We start from the raw sequence: 16,383 nt of genomic DNA on the forward strand, positions 1-16,383 counted from the left end.
CCCCCCTTCTCCACGTGACAACACAGCAGGAAGACGCCATCTGTGAACCTGAAGCGGGCCCTCGCCAGACACAGCACCTGCCTCCATCTTGGACTCCCAGCCTCCAGAACTGTGACCAATAAATGTGTGTTATTTCCCAGCTGCCCAGTCGGGGGTGGTCTGTCCTGGCAGCCTGGACGGACTGAGACACCTGCTAGACTGTGAGGTCAGGGGCCAGGGCACTCTGTGACCCCTACAAGCACTAAGCACGGGCTCTAAGAGAAGAAGGGGCTCCCATTCTTTGAAGGAACTGAGAAAACAGGCCCCCGACCCAGAAGGCCCAGGAAAGGAAGCGTCAGAAGGCCCACGGAGTCAGGGTGCAGAACGTGCCTCCATGATGACTCAGCCCACCCTCTCGTGCCAACCAAAAGCTGCACTTTCAAGGAATCTTCACTGGGACACAGAGGAAGCCCTCCAGCTGCTTCTCCCGCCAACAAGCCAAGAGACCTCTTTGTTTAACAAGAAACCTCTCCTGCTGCTTCAATTTGTGTAAAATTTAAAGCTTATTTTATAAATGCTACCCAAGGATGTCTGTTCTCCTTAAAACTTCCCCTGTTGTCCCAGAAGAGAAACGAAAGGCACCTGAGAAATCAGATCAGGATGAATGGGTTAGAAAAATATCAGCGGCCTGAAATGAGAGTATGTTCCCAGGGCAGATCCGTGAGGCCCACCCACAGGACGGGTTACCCACGGCCAGGCTGCACGGGATGGGGGAGGCCTCCAAGAAGCCACACGCACTCAGCAGACAGAAGCTGCCGGGAAAGGAGTCCGCAGAAAGACTCTAGGTTAGCACAGGCGTGGTGAGCCGTTAGCCGTGTCAAGCTGAAGGCTGGAAGGGGACAGGCCACCTGCAGACCTGACGCGAGCCAGGGCAGCTGCCCAGGCACCAGCTGTCGCAGAGAAGGTGCAACACCCAAGGCTTCCCCCACCAATTTTCTCTTACGTGGACTGTAACTTGCCATTCTTCACCCAAATGGTGTTTGTTAAGGAGACCTAAGTGGCAAAGCCCAGGTGATGTTTTGTTGTTGCTGTCTTGTTTTTTTTTAAAGATTTTATTTATTTGTCAGAGACAGAGAGAGCACAAGCAGGGGGAGCAGCAGGCAGAGGAAGAAGCGGGCTCCCTGCTGAGCAGGGAGTCCCATGTGGGGCTCCAGCCCAGGACCACTTAACCAACTGAGCCACCTAGGCGTCCCACAGAGGTGATGTTTTTATCGTAAGACATTGCTCTTGCCTTGCCTTTCCTAAGCTTTGGGGAGAGAGGCTGTGAACAAACAACAACAGCCAGTCTCCATCTGACCGGCAAAAGAGCATCGCCTGTCATTAGGTGAGGCTGAGCCAGAGGAATCCCCCAGGAGGCGCAGCAGCGGTCCCCACGGCTGACCGCACTGCTCATGCCACTCCAAGGGACAGGGCCAAGCCAGCCCTCGCCAGGGATGAAGTCAGGCCTGCCCATCTCAGACCGGGAAGCCTGTTAAATGTAGATGACGGACCCACTGTCAGAGCCTCTGATGTAGCAGGTATGGGGCGGAGCTCAGGGATCTGCCTCTCTAACAAGGGCCGGAGGACTACTGGTCCAGGGACCACACCGCATGAGCCACTGGTTTGGGCACAGACTAGCGATCCAGCTGCGGTCAGTGTGAGGAGACCCTGCAGAAGAATTTCTGCAGCAGGCTGCTTTGTGGACAAGGAGACACAAGAGGACCTTCTTCATCCTCTGGACCATGTGATAACAGGTGTTCCTTTATCTGCTCTGTCCAGAACGGCAGCAACTCGTCAAGGGAGGCCAGAGAGCATGTGAAATGTAAGAAGTGTTACTGTTGAAACAAGAAATTTCCATTTTAGTTCATTTTCATTCATTTGAATTTAAATAGCCACCTGTGGCTAGTGGCTCCAACAAGGCCAGGTCTAGCTGTGACAGCTGGACCTGCGCCTACAGATGCCCTGCCATCAGCCTGAGGGCAAGACACACACACAGGCTCACAGAGCCACGTCCCGAGGCACTCAGCCCAGCCTCGGTAGCTTCTTCCTTCCTACGTGACAGCACACACTTCTGTGTTGTTTAAGGCAGTGTGAGCAGGTATTCCCTACTGCTACAGCTAAAGGTCTCCTGGCTAACACAGCCATGAGGACATTGAAGTCAGCCTGCAGAAAAGTGGGGCTACTCGCCCCGAGGACAATGTCAACTGCTGGCGTAAGAACAAGAGAAGCAAGACTTGGGTCCCAGTGAGCCGAAGAGGGTCTGACCCAAGGGGGTGCAACCAGACCCACCCGCATTTAAGATCTGGGCACCAACAACCGAGGCTCAGCCCACTGCAGGAAGTCCACACCACTGCCTTCCTCCTGCTTGCCCACGAGTATCTGGGGACACTGCTGACCCCTCCCTCCCAAGGACTGCACCAGCTTCAGGTACGTGTGGAACCAACCAGCGGTGGTTGACATGAAGCTTCTTCCAGAGTATGCGGTGGTCCAGCTGCATAAAAAATATCTCCACGCTCCTCCTTGAAATTCCACTATTAACAATAATTGCTGTGGTTTAACTAATGCCTCTCTCTTTGGAGCGACTAATGCAAACGTTCCTAAGAAAGGTAGCACTTTAAGCCCTGAAGTGTCGACGTGATGAGTCTGTCAGCTATCTGTTTGTTAGATCACTGTACCTTATTCCCAAGGGTGAGGCATGAGGGACGAAAGAGAGTTGCACTCAGGGTTCAACCGCTGCGGTTTTACAAAAGCCCATGTCACCGCTCCATTCCTCCGGACTGCCCCACCCCAAGGGGCCTCCCGGGGGCCAGTCCCATGTTGGAAATTCCAACAACCCCACCATTTGGCTGACGACCTCACAACAGGCAGAGTCCTCCCTAAACCCTGGACAGGGATGAGGGACCTGTGCCTGATCTCACTATGTCCTCCCAAAAGTGTTGAAATCCTGACCCCCTAGTAAACGTGAATGTGACCTTACTGGAGATAGTCTCTGCCGATGATCAGGTGAAGATGAGGTCAGCCTGGAGTGGGACTGGTGTCCCTTTGAAAAGAGGAAATTTGAAGACAGACACGCACACGGGGAGAACACCATGGGAAGACAAAGGCAGAGATGGGATGACACATCTACAAGTCAGGAACATCCGGTCCAAGGACCGTCAGCACCCTGGCAGGAGGAAGGACAGAGGCCTGGGACAGGCCCTACCCCGATGCCGTCCATGTGGGGCCTCCAGAGCCGCGAGAGAATGAAGTCCTGCTGCGCAAGCCAGTCCGTTGCGGCAGCCCTAGCAAACAATGCGCTCTGTCGCTACTGGGACCAGTCTTACTAGGCTGACCTCGCTCACGGTATGCACTCACAAAACTGTCTCCCCCGTGGACCCTAAGATCCACAGACACTGGGACCACGTCTGCCCTAGTCCTCACACATTCCAAGTCCACTTCTGGCACGGCAGAGGGGCTAGGTAAGTGTCCGTCGAATTAACACATAAAAGGTCTGCCCCGGACTGGGTCTGGAGTCCCTGGCAAGAGCACCAATTTCCCCGTCTATGTGGAGGGCATAAAATCATTGCACCGGATGACCTCCTGGGGCCCTTCTGACTACAGAAACTCCAAGACTCTCCACTCAAGGTGTATGCATCCATCAGGGTCAGATCGGGACATGAGAAACCACACAAGGGTGTTAGACAGAGGGCACGTGATGCAGGAATGGGTCCCAGAGGTATGGGAAGGCTGAGAGACCAGGACACCTTCCCACTGGGACATCTTCAGTGAAGGGAAAGCAGGACCAGCTGTGGGCTTCTGGAAACACATGGATGGGCTACTCCTGTCCCCAAGACAACACACAGCCCAGGGGGCTGTTCCTGCTTACAAAGGACAGTCCCAAAAGGGGCCATTCTCATGGTCAGTGGTCACTGAGGCACAAGGTCAGGGTTGGGGGGGGACAACAAGCTGAGAAGTCCCATGCCCTGACAAAGTGAAGGAATGGTGAGACACAGCCCCCCTCCCAGCACCTGCCAGCACCAGACTCCTGCTCCCCCCGCCGCCCCCATTAGTAGGACATGCTGCTGATGGGAGAAGGTGTGAATGGAATCAACAGAAGATGGCCCCATGAATCAGCTGACAGGTGAGGCCGACCTTCCACCCTGCAGACTCGGGGCCACCTCGGCTCACACTCAGCCCCCCTCCCGACCCTCCCGGTGCCCTCCAGGAAGGAGGGGTACCCAGGTCATACTCACCCACGCTGCTGAGGGAGCTGCTGCTTTCTGAGTCTGAGGGCATGATGGACAAGACGCTGTAGGTGGAGCCTGGGGACAGAAGGACAAACCGTTTGTTACTGACCCCGAACTATTGTCAGGCCAACTGATCTTCAGTCAGCACCAGACTGAGAACCAGCACCACATCAGGGACTAGAAATCAGGTCTAAGGGGCCAGGCAGGTGTGGTCAACAGGGTCTAGTCCATGGTATTTCTGCCTGGCCTCTCACCTCACCCTTCCACTACCCACCTGCCCTGGAAACTTATGCAAGTGCAGACAGAGGGGAACCCAGAGCCAGTCAGCTGGCTCTCCTTAAGACATGTGAGGAAAAGCTTAGTAAGGGAGCAACACGCCCCCAGGTTAAAATAAGGTCTGGGGATTTCCTACGGATTATCAGTATGATGCTGGCTTCCTTGCAGAGAGCAACAGAGTGGAAGTTAAACATCCACGAACTATCTGTTCTTTTAGCCCGACTGTTCTGCTCTTGGGTTCTGACTGTACCCAAGTTCTGTCCTTAATAATTTAGTCAGAGACTGCCCCCTTATTAAAAGTCACTCATAAAATTATGAGCAATTACACTGTCACCAAAGCCAAGGAGCAGTACATGACCCTTTCTGGCCAACACTTTAATGTTGTTAACTCGGTGTTGGACACACAACCGTGCCACACCACAGTTTGGTTTGAATTCGAGTATTTTCTAAGCTAGGATGTAACCCACCTGGCATCAGTATAACCTCTAGGTGAAGAAACCCCATTTCCGAACCAGCTCTCACGCACACGAGTAGCTGGGTCACAATGAGCAAGTCGCTTGTTTTCTGGAAGTCTGCTCCCTGGCCTGTACAGGGAAGGGGTTCAACCAGACGGCTTGTAAAGTCCTCTCCCCCATTCCATCTCAGGATTACACTTTCCCCTGACAGCGTGCTTTGCTTGTGACTACAGTGACACCAAGTTAAGAGAGAAAACCGACTCTGAGACAATCTTGGAAACTGAGAAAAGCACCACAGGCACAGACAGTGGGTCCAAGAAAACAAGATAACGGCAGGAATGCAATGTTTTGTCCTTGGAACCAGAGGGAAGAGGTGTGTGCACCGGGCAGAAGGGGAGAGTGTAAGCTAGAGACGGGATTTTTGCAGTAAAGCCTTTGAACAAGACTCAGGCTCTGATGAGGAAAAGCGGCCAAGAACTAATGAGATCTAGAGCTCGGGGACCAGAAACATGGGGGCCAGATTTAAGGTTTCTCTCAACTCTTGACCAGCTACCCAATACCTGCACACCCTCTGAAGGGACAGGAGAAGGATGAAGAGTTGGGGGGAAGCAGGGGAGAAGAAGGAAGAGACTTGTGGGGACAGGAGGGAGGAGACCACAAGGGTGACAAGAGACCCCGAGCAGAGGGGAAAACTCGGGGGGAGGAGATGTAGGGCAGACAGACGGGCAGCCCTGGTATACCGGTGTGCAGGGGAGCTGGCAGGAATGCCCCCCAGTAAAAGAGATGAAAGCAGAAAGCAAAAAGAAAAAACAAGGAAAAGGGACTTTGGTAACGGCGAGAACTAAGACAGCGGCCGGGCATGACTGGTGGCCTCAGGCCGGGCATGACTGGTGGCCTCATTATCAAATTTTCTGAGACTGTCTTAAGAAGCTGTGGGTGTTCTGTTGTTATATATTTGTCCAAACCCTCGGAGTGTGCAACACCACGCGTGAACCCTAATGTAAACTACAAAGTCTGGGTGACAACGACGTGCCAGTGTAGGCTCATCAATGGTAACACAGGTACCACTCCGGTACAGGATGTGGGCGAGGCTGTACGTGTGTGGGGGCGGGGGCATGTGGGAATTCTCTGCTTTCCCCCCAATTCTGCTGTGAATCCAAAACGCTCTAAAAAAAAAATTTTTTTTTAATTAAAAAAAAAAAAAGAACCTATGGATGTTTTGCGTGGACTGAAGAGGATGACTTAGGGAGTAGACAGATGTTCTGTCTTCAGACAGGACCGTCAAAGGGATCCACCCGTGCCACACGGCCCCTGGCAGCAGGCCTGGCCACGGCAGGGAGGTGCTGGAGAAGCCGCAGGTGGGGAGCCCAACAGTCAGGGCTGGCTCAGTCTGAAGAGACCTGGGAAGGGCGGGACCCTCCTTAGCTCACACCTCACTTCACCGAGGCCCGCTGCCCACTTGGCCCAGAGGCCACAGCAGGGTTCTGCACAACACTCAAGGGAGAAGGATCCAGAAAACTCTGTTCAGCCCTGAAATCCCTTAATCCCACCAAAAAACGAACAGCAACATTCAATGAAATACCTCCTGTATTTCAAGTTCACCCACACGATTTGTTTTGCTGTCCATTCAACATTTCTGAGTTTTTGTCTCAACAAAACAATGAGCGCCACAAATTTCTCAAATCATCTCTCTCCCTGTACCATGAATGGTAGTAGGCATTGCATAAGAATCGGTGCAGTAACGTCAGATAGAATTCAGGCACTCCGTTGGTATCTTCAAAGGACAAAACGTCAACACAATGCCGATTTTCTCAACTCAATCGACAGTGTCCTAATTATTATTTTCTTTACAGGGACAAGGCAGGCTAGCCAGCTGGTATGTTCGTGGACTGTTTTCGAAAGATGCCTACTCAGAAAAGCAGACACAAATAAACTCTCCCACTCACACCTCCCGGATCTCCGAGCTGGGCACGATCGTGCTTGCGACACCAGGGCCCGCGCAGGCAGACGCTCCCTGCAGGAACCCCTGCTTCGTCCTCACTGCTGGCATCAGCAGAGCCCCATCTTCCAGTAAAGCACCCCTCCTCATCAAGTCGTCTCTTTCCTCCCCCATGGCCAGTTTCCACTGTTAATTAAACTTGGCAGACATCCCTGTCTCTCTCCTCCCATCTCCCTCCCTGGCTGGGGGAGTCAACTGGCCAACCAACACATTCTGTTCTTCTTCTCCATCCCCAAAGTCCTGCTGAGGTGCTGGGGCATGACCTGGGGGCGGCGTGACATCTCTATCTTCATCTCTGGGCATCTCCGCCCCCGAGTCGGCTGGCAGGGCTCCTAGGAGCTGGGGGCTGGCAGGGAGTGATGAAAATTGGACAGGGCCCAGTTTTTACAATGTTCCCAGGGCCTTAGACGTCATTCAGAGGGAAAAAAAGTCCCGAAGACGACGTTGTCTTGGTCATGCTTTGTCTCTGCTGCTATTGTTGTCTTAAAAAACCTATGTGGTCAGGATGTCGGGAAAAGGCAAGAGGAGACACTCTCCTCCAAAGTCACGCGGTGTCCTTTCAAAGCCAGTGGCTTCTGAAGGGCGGGTGTCGGGCGTCATCTACCTCTGGGGTTTCACAATCAAATCTGGAGGCCAACAGGAGTCTCATCTCACGGGTGCACGCTTCCCAGCCCCCCACAATTTCCTCAGGAGCTCCCTGAAGGCACTCGCACTCCACGTGCCCTGAAACCTAAGGCATACGTTCCATCTGGCAGAGAGGCCCAGACTAACAAGGGCTGTGGAATCAGTCCGGTGCCCCCACTGGCACCGCCCCCACTCCCTTCCCATGTGCCCCCCCGCGCTCCCCTCCCAGGACAGCCGGGCACTGCCACTCAGGGCGCTCCCACAAACCCAGGCAAGCCTGTGCACAGGTCCTGGGAGGACCCAGAAGTCAGATGATCTGGAAACATTTTCAGGAAAGGAGACAGAGCATGAGCCTAGATTTTTCATAGACATGTAACCAGAGAGGGACACGAGGAAGGTCTCTACTACCATTGGGACTACCGGGGGACCCAAGCAAAGTGCAGGTTCTGATGTGGACAGCTAAGGGGGCCCTGAGACTCTGCATTTCTGACAAGCCCCCTGGGCATGGGGGTCCACAGACAGAATAAATGCAGGGCAGCAGGGCACCAAGGCTCACCAGTGTCATCGGGTGGGAAGCCAATGCAAGCCATGGCAGGGGCCCTGAAACAGAGCCCACCAACTCTGGGACCCACACATTGCCTGCATCCTTCCCAAGAGCCCAGCCCCTGCTAATTGCGTTTACTCTGTGACTCAGCCCCATTGGGTCACGGAGACCACTTCAAAAGAACTTCCAGTAAAATCACCCAAGCGATAACAGAATGCCCCAGCCTGCAGCCTGTGGGGCCCAAGAGTGACAAACTTAGCTTGTCACCTAATACACCCCTCCATTCACCTGGAGCTCGTAAAGGCCCCGGTGACTCATGCTTCCTCCCCATGAAAACTGTAAGCAGAAGGGACTTGTTCCAGGCTTGAGCCAGCACGCAGAGCCTCCCTATGCTCCAGGAGGGCGAGGAGAGGCTGGCCTGCCGCACTGACCTGAGACAGCTCCAGATCACCGGGAGCACATGCGAACCAGCCCCCAAGCACCTGCGAAGGGGAGGGTGAAGGCAAGCTGCGAGTCCCCTGGGGGGGCAGGCAGCCTCGCCCTGGCACCCTTCCCTTGCTCACACCTGAGGAACCACAGCCAGAGCACAGATGACCGAGGGCGCCCAAGTTCTTGTACTTGCACATGCCCATCAGGTTCCTGCCACGAGCCTGAGCCCTGCAAGACCCAGGGGCCAGGCCTGGGAAAAAGAAGACAAGCCAGGGGCTCAAGAGGCTATCCAGCCGCTGTGAAACTCTGCAGAAGTCCCTTCCCCTCTCTGAGCCTGGGCTGCTCGGCAGTCAAAGAAGGCAATAATGACTAGGACACCCCCATGGGCGCCAGCCTCCCACCTCTGCCACTTCGCAGCTGTGTGCCTTCAGGTAAGTCCCTGGGCGCCCCCTTGCCTCCATGTGCCCGTCTGTAAGATGGGTTAGTAGGACTACTTACCTAATAGAGGAATCTACAGAGTTCATGTGAAAAGGGCCTGAAACAGCACCTGGCACAGCCAGCCAGCGCGCTCCATGCTAGCTGCTGCCACTGCGGTCACACCAGACCTCCCCACCCCACCATTCTCAATCCTCTGACTACTGAAACTGACAGCTGCACTAGCGTGACAAGGTCAAACGGGGCAGGATGACAGACTGCCAGACTATACAGTACTCGCTAATAATAGTAATAATAGCACAGCAGCAGCTAATAGACACTGGGCACTATTCAGTGTCAAGTTGCATGAGCACTTGGCATACTTATCTCGGTGAATTCCTATAACAACCCTGAGGCTGTCACTAGGCCCATTTTACAGAGGAGAAAACTAAGGGTTAAGAAAATTAAGAAACTTGCTTAAGGTCTTGATAGAGCCAGTAAGAGTATGAACAATATACAAACCCAGTTTAGCCCAAAGTCTGAACTCTTGATCCCTACACCCAACACTGCTGCCAGGGTCTGCAAAGTGGAAGCGCAGTCAGGGGAGACTTCATGGAGGAAGCTGCCTGGAGCTGCAGCTGGAAGATGGTGAACTTAGATAAGTACCCAAGAAGCCAACTCAGCCTGGAAGAAACACAGACAGAGCCTGTCCCCCTGTGCAAGTGGAAAGCCTCAGAGCAGAGCCAGCCCTGCTCTGGACCCCCCCCCCATCCCCCAGAGGGGACTTGTCCCCTCCCTGCCCTCCTTCTTCCACCAAGAGGACACTCAACAGGCATTGTTGAGATGGCATGACTGAGCCAGAGATGGGACTGCAACTGGGAAGAGGGTGAGAGGAGCCATGGCTCCATGGCCCTGACATGTGCTACTGTTTCCTGCCCGCCCCAACACCCGTGCCCATGCTGGGTGCAGAGGCAGGTCCAGAGCACGGGCACACTCTTTCAACAGGCACCGACTCCGTGAGTTACAGAGATGAGGAAGGAGGCAAGAGAGTGAAGAGTGCTATGTGCTGTGCAGAGAACACCTCCCCGCTTCTAAGGACCATGGGAGGTGCTGGGAGGGAGGGCCAATTCTGCTGCTGAGAAGCCCTCCTGCAGAATCACATGGTCAGTGCAGCCACACCCCTCCCCAACGTCTCAGCTTCCTTCCCTTTAAAACTATGGTGCAAGGCTGTGGACACGGAGACCCAAACTAGGAGGCTGACAAGCCCCGACATGTCAGAGAGGTATGGAGTGACCATGGCCCCGGAACGGAGCAGCCAGAGTCTGGCATATCAGTTAAGGAAGTCCTGCTTCCTGCACGCTACATGCCTGCCTCAGGACAGGGAAATCACCTTCTCCCCGAGAGGCACAGGGAGGCTGGCAACGAACAGAAGTCCTGCTGTTATGGGTCAGGCGACGGCGCACCCCCTAGAGTGCACAATCCACCCCCCAAAGTGTCAGGTTTGTAAGACCCCATTAGTCTTCCCCAACTGAGCTACAGCTGGCGTATTCTCTGCAAAGTTTGGAACAAGAATAACGAGCTTGCTCAAGTATCACAGAAGGATGCCTGCTTCTCCCTTTTTGAGGTCATGGTAAGAACCAGTAGCCCATCTTTCAGAGGTGAAAGGGGGTGTTCATTTCCTAGCTAAGTGGAGTGTTAACCTTCAAGTGTGCAAGTGAGAAGTGCCAGAGGGTAGTGTGAAGGACACCTTCTGGGCTCTAGGCTCATTCCTTAACCGCCTCCCGCTGGACTCCAGAATCATCTGTGAGATAAGGAACTAAACTACCTGACCCTGTGGAAACTCCCAAATGTCAGTGCTCTCACCTGTGACCCACCCCCATCTCCCACCAAAGCTGCCCTCAAAGCAAAAGTCTGAAAAGGAAGGAAAAACAAGACATACATGCCCAGAACTGATCACTCAGTAAGATTAAAGTAAGATCCTTCTCTCACTGTCAGGCCCTTTGAGTCCCCCCTCCCCCAAGGCACAAGATGATGGATGTTTGTTGAATTTCCAGAGATTAAAAACAGCGGTCAGAAAGCTTGCTTCCCCTCATCAGCTGGGAAAGGCTGGAGGCCACCTTTGTTGTCTCCCTGTCAGAGCGGCTAAGCTCCAGGATGGGAGTAGCGGGAGGAACTGGGACCGTCAAACCTGACGCCAGGTGGGAACACCTCTCGGTTCTGGCTTTCTGTCACCAAAAACAAACCCTGTTTTCTTCTGTCACCTCCCAGATGGGCTGGGTTACAGTTCTGCACCTAGGACGTGGCCCAAAGCAGGGTCTGGTGGGCTCCCTGAGAGGGAGGCTAGGCCAGCATTTGGGGGGGAGGGGGACTGGGACCGTGTAAGAGTCTCCTACTAAAATGCAATGATCTAGGGGCACCTAGGTGGCTCAGTTGGTTAAGGCTCAGGTCATACCCCAGGACCCCAGGATCAAACCCCATGTCGGGCTCCCTACTCAATGCGGAGCCTGCTTCTCCCTCTGCCTGCTGCTCCCCCCTGCTTGTGCTCACTCTCTGTCAAATAAATAAATAAAATCTTTTTAAAAAAATAAAATAAAATAAAATAAAATAATCTAGAGGCATGCTCCCCACCAAGGAACATGACCAAGCCTGACCAGCATCCCCCAAACCACAGCTCAGGCCACTACCCTTGTGATAGCTCCTGGTCCTGACCTAGCAATAACAAGGACACAGCAAGAGGGAACAGGGAACCAGAGCAATGCAAACACCCATAGGGCAGCCAAGCCCCCACGATGCTGCCGATGGACAACTCACTGTGGCACACCTGCCCTAAAACAGACTTCTAACCAGCACCGCACGTCACAATGTGCAGGAAGCAGCTCCCTCCGGCTCTCCACTGGGACTCCCTTTCCACTACTCAGTAAAGGGAGGAGAGCCTACCTCCTCCACACAGACTACCACCAGGAGTGTGCTGCCCTGCACCACCATGGGACGTCGACACAAGGGCAGCTCCAGCCAGGCCCCCGTGCTGCGTGGTCCTGGGCAAGTGGTTTCCACTCTCTGCGCCTCATGTCCTCGTTTATAAAGCAGGAAGAATGATGGGTACGAGGGCCAAAGGACTAAGGAGAGGTAAAGCTCCTAGGACAGAGCCAGGCACAGGGCAAGCAACCCATAAACCCTAGCTCTCAGGACTGCTACCTGACCCTCCAGCAGGGGCGTGCCCTCCCAGTATCTGAACACAGCCCTGTGTCTTTGTTTTCTCGCCTTTAGGATAAGGAGATTCTCAGGATGCCTGGGTGGCTTGGTCAGTTAAGCATCTGCCTTTGGCTCAGGTCATGATCCTGGGATAGACTGGGCTTCCTGCTCAGTGGGGAGACTGCTTCTCCCTCTGCCCCTCCCCCTCCTTCATGCTCTTCCCTCCCCCCAAATAAATAAGTAAAATCTTAAAAAAAAAAAAAAAAAAAAAAAAAAAGGAGACCCCCTTTGCCCTCTTCCACCATTCTGCCTGGCCCTGGCCAACTCCAATCCATCCCTGGTCTTCCTTGTCCTGAGTCACACAAAACAAGCCAGAGCACTTGGTATGTGCCTGGCATCCCTCCAGCCTGCCCAAACCCTCTCAGAGTCCTCCCTACCACCTACCACACACGGGCATCGGTCAGCACACCTCAAGAGAGATGGAGTGAGGGCGCTCTGTGCAAGGCATCACCCCTTGGTAGGCATGTGTCTGCCCCAGGGAAACACAGAGCCCATTCATTCACCAAGAGCTCAGCGAGCACTGTGCCAGGAGGTCCTGGGGGTGCAGCAGAGAACGAGAGACCGAGTCCCTACTCTCACGGAACTCACAGGAGTGGGGGTGGAAGAAGAGGGCTAAACGAATAAACAAATGCAGCCTGCAGCAGGTAGCGAGCACACTATGGAAGGTGCCTGGGGTGGGTTGGAGAGGTGGCTGGTGCAGTACAAGGGTGGGGGGATTCTCTGAGGTCACGCTGAACAGACACCTGAAGGAAGGGCAGAGTGCTGAAGAAAGATTGTTTCAGGCAAAGGAACAGCAAGTGCAAACTGTACCTGCACTCCACCCCCTCCCTGAACTTCCCTGGGTATGGAAGAGATGGATGGAAATGAGTCAGAGGGACAGGGAGAGCCATCAATGAGCACTAGGCACCTTACGTGTTTGGGCTCCAGCTTTCCTTGAATGTACTAATTACCGCATTCTGACTACTCATAGCAGCTAATATTTATTGAGTACTTATCCCAGGGAAGGTACTATTTATATGGATTATTTCATTTAATCATCCCAACAACACTATGAGAAATGGAGCATTAACTCATTTTCTAAATGTCGAAATACAGGCTAGGCGCAGAGAGGCTAAGTGACTCACCCATGTCCACAAAGCTCCTAAGCGACGGATCCAGATTCATGTGACTCTTATCCACTAGCCCAGTATTACTTCCTTTCCACTGTGGTCAGAAAAAAACAAAACTCACCCGTTCTTTGTCCCAGTGGACAGCAGAGGGTGTGAACAGCCATCCCCCTCCTCAATGACAATGCTCAGGTGAGGAGAAGCATCAAGGAGTCACCACTGATGGGTTGGAAACTCTGGCGGGGCTGTGCCAGAAAGCGGCTTATGCGCCAGCATTTGGCACTACGGCCAACAGTGGGAGGGAAGAAGAGGAAGATGGGTTCCAGTCATCTCTGCCACACCTCGGCTGCCAGCCTTGTCCTCCCATCCTGGCTTCAACCCCTCCAACCTTGTCACTCCATCAGCCACCAGCTCATCCTGGTCCACCCAAGGGAGACCAGCGCACTCTCTGGAACAAGCCAGATAGATATTCCCATCCTGGCTTAGAAGGCGGCAAACAGAATGAACCAGTAGGGTTTGGGGAACCTGCTCGTGACTCTAATGCTCAGACTAAAGGCAAAAGAACTGCCAAATGTCTCCCTCCCACTGTCCCTTAATGCCACATCATCCCCCAAATGGCCATTGTCCATTAATCTGAGATCAGGGTAGGCTGAGCAGTCAGCCAGAGGGAATGATGGCTCTGGGAACAGCCCAAGTCTCAGGGCGTAAGCTGCAACGCAGGCAAGGACATGATACCCAGGCCGCACAGGTCAGGGACACTCAGCCCACAAAGGCCAGGGAGGAAAGCTCTCGCTCTCACCAGCAATGAGCTGCTGTCTCTGCCCCTTTCCCTTCAGCAGCATCAACAGCACCCTCCCCATCGGCTCTGCTTGGTGCCTCGAAAACTACTGACCACCGGGTGCCTCGGTGGCTCAGTTGGTTCAGCATCTGATTTCGGCTCAGGTCATGATCCCAGGGTCCTGGGATTGAGCCCCGCATGGGGCTCCTTGCTCAGTGGGGAGTCTGCTTCTCCCTCTGCTCCTCTCCTAGCTCATGCTCACTTTCTCTCTCTCTAATAAATAAATAAATAAAATCTAAGAAAGGAAGGAAGGAAGGAAGGAAGGAAGGAAGGAAGGAAGGAAGGAAGGGAGGAAGGGAGGGAGGGAGGGAGGGAGGGAAAGAGAGAGAGAGAGAGAAAGAGAGAAAGAAAGAAAGAAGAAAGAAAGAAAGAAAGAAAGAAAGAAAGAAAGAAAGAAAGAACGAACGAAAGAACAAACGAACTACTGACCACCACGCTGGGTCCCCAGGACTCTGAGACCACAGAGAACCGCTTACCTCCCCAACCGCACAACATTCCTAATGAGTTTGACCCCACCAGGACCCCAGTCACAGGGGTGGGAGGTACAAAGTGACTGCACAGAGCACAGGATCAGGAGCCGGATGGACCTGGGCTCTCCCTGGCTTGGTCACCTACTAACGGGTGGCCAGGGGCCAATTATTTTCCTGGGCCTCAGTTTCTCCATCTACACACCGGAGCTACAAAAAGTCTTCATCTGTATCTCACAGACTGTTGTGCTGGCAAATGAAGTTACAGATGCTGAAAGTGCTTTGTAACTGGAAAGGAACTGCTCACAAACACTAACCTGCCCAAGACCCCAGGCCCCGGCTCCCTGATGCCCCTGTGCTTTGTTCCCAGCTGCCTTCACTCTCCTACTCTTCACTGCTGGCCTCTTCTCTTTCAGAAACTCCTTTTCCAGTACTCTTATTCAAAACACTGCAACAACAAACACAAGGAAATGAATAAAGAGCGAGCACTGTACTGGATGCCAACAGCACCCAACGTGATCTACAGACTCCGGGCAGTCCCTATCAGAAGTCCAATGACCTATTCTGCAGAAATAGAAAAACCCATTTGAAAATTAAAATGGAGTCTCAAGGAACCCCAAATAGCCAAAACAATAATGAAAAAGAAGAAGAAAGTCAGAGGACTCATACTTCCTCATTTCAAAGCTTGCTATGAAGCTACAATAATCAGAACAGTGTGGCAACGGCATAAAGACAGACATGTGGACCAATGGAACAGAAGTGAACTTCCCACAAATGCTCAAATCATCCTAACAGGTGCCAACACTATTCAATGAGGAAAGAACAGTCTTTTCAAGAAATGATGCTGGGAAAACTGGATATCCACATGCAAAAGAGTGAATCTGGACCCTTATCTAAAACCATATACAAGGGTGCCTGGGTGGCTCAGTCTTTAAGCATCTGCCTTTGGCTCAGGGCGTGATCCCAGCGTTCTGGGATCGAGCCCCACATCAGGCTCCTCCGCTGGAAGCCTGCTTCTTCCTCTCCCACTCCCCCTGCTTGTGTTCCCTCTCTTGCTGGCTGTCTCTATCTCTGTCAAATAAATAAATAAAATCTTTTTTAAAAAATAAAATAAAATAAATAAAATAAAATAAAACCATATATAAACATTAACTCAAAATTAATCCACGTCCTAAAGATCAGAGCTAAAATTATAAAACTCATAGTAAAATATAGGGCTTTATGACACTGAATTTGGGAATGACTTCTTAGATATGACACCAAAGTCATGGGAAACAAAAGGGAAAGTCAGACATAATAGGCTTTATGAAAATTTTATAACTTTGTACACTGAAAGGCACTACCAACAGAGTGAAAAGGCAGCCTGCAGAATGGTAGAAAATATTTGCAAGTCACATAAATGAGAAAGGATTAATATCAGAATATATAGAGAACTCCTAAAATAACAAGAACAAAACCTGATTCAAAAATAGGCAAATGAGGGGCGCCCGGGTGGCTCAGTCAGTTAAGCACCCAAATCCTGTTTTTGGCTCAGGTCATGATCTCAGGGTCCTAGGAATGAGCCCCGAGTTGGGCCCCTTGCTGGGCACAGAGCCTGCTTAAGAGTCTCTCTCCTTCTGCCCCTCCCCCACCTCCAGCATGCACACATGTGCGCGCGCGCTCTCTCTCTCTCTAAAGATTTTATTTATTTATTTATTTGAAAGAGAGAGAGCATGAACGGGGGGGTGTGTGTGAA

At 52.7% G+C, this 16,383-nt stretch overlaps 1 protein-coding gene across 3 annotated transcripts in view; it reads right to left on the minus strand.

Moving 5' to 3' along the window:
* DLG5 (discs large MAGUK scaffold protein 5) overlaps positions 1 to 16,383 on the minus strand; it is a 141,886-nt gene that overhangs the window by 80,158 nt on the left and 45,345 nt on the right. For all 3 annotated transcript variants that reach the window (XM_002918366.3, XM_034662757.1, XM_034662756.1), the window contains exon 2: positions 4,251 to 4,319. In XM_002918366.3, the coding sequence (XP_002918412.1) occupies positions 4,251 to 4,319 (69 nt within the window). The remainder of the gene's footprint in view (positions 1 to 4,250; positions 4,320 to 16,383) is intronic.

This window comes from Ailuropoda melanoleuca, chromosome 6 (assembly GCF_002007445.2).
Source record: "Ailuropoda melanoleuca isolate Jingjing chromosome 6, ASM200744v2, whole genome shotgun sequence".
Classification (NCBI taxonomy): domain Eukaryota; kingdom Metazoa; phylum Chordata; class Mammalia; order Carnivora; family Ursidae; genus Ailuropoda; species Ailuropoda melanoleuca.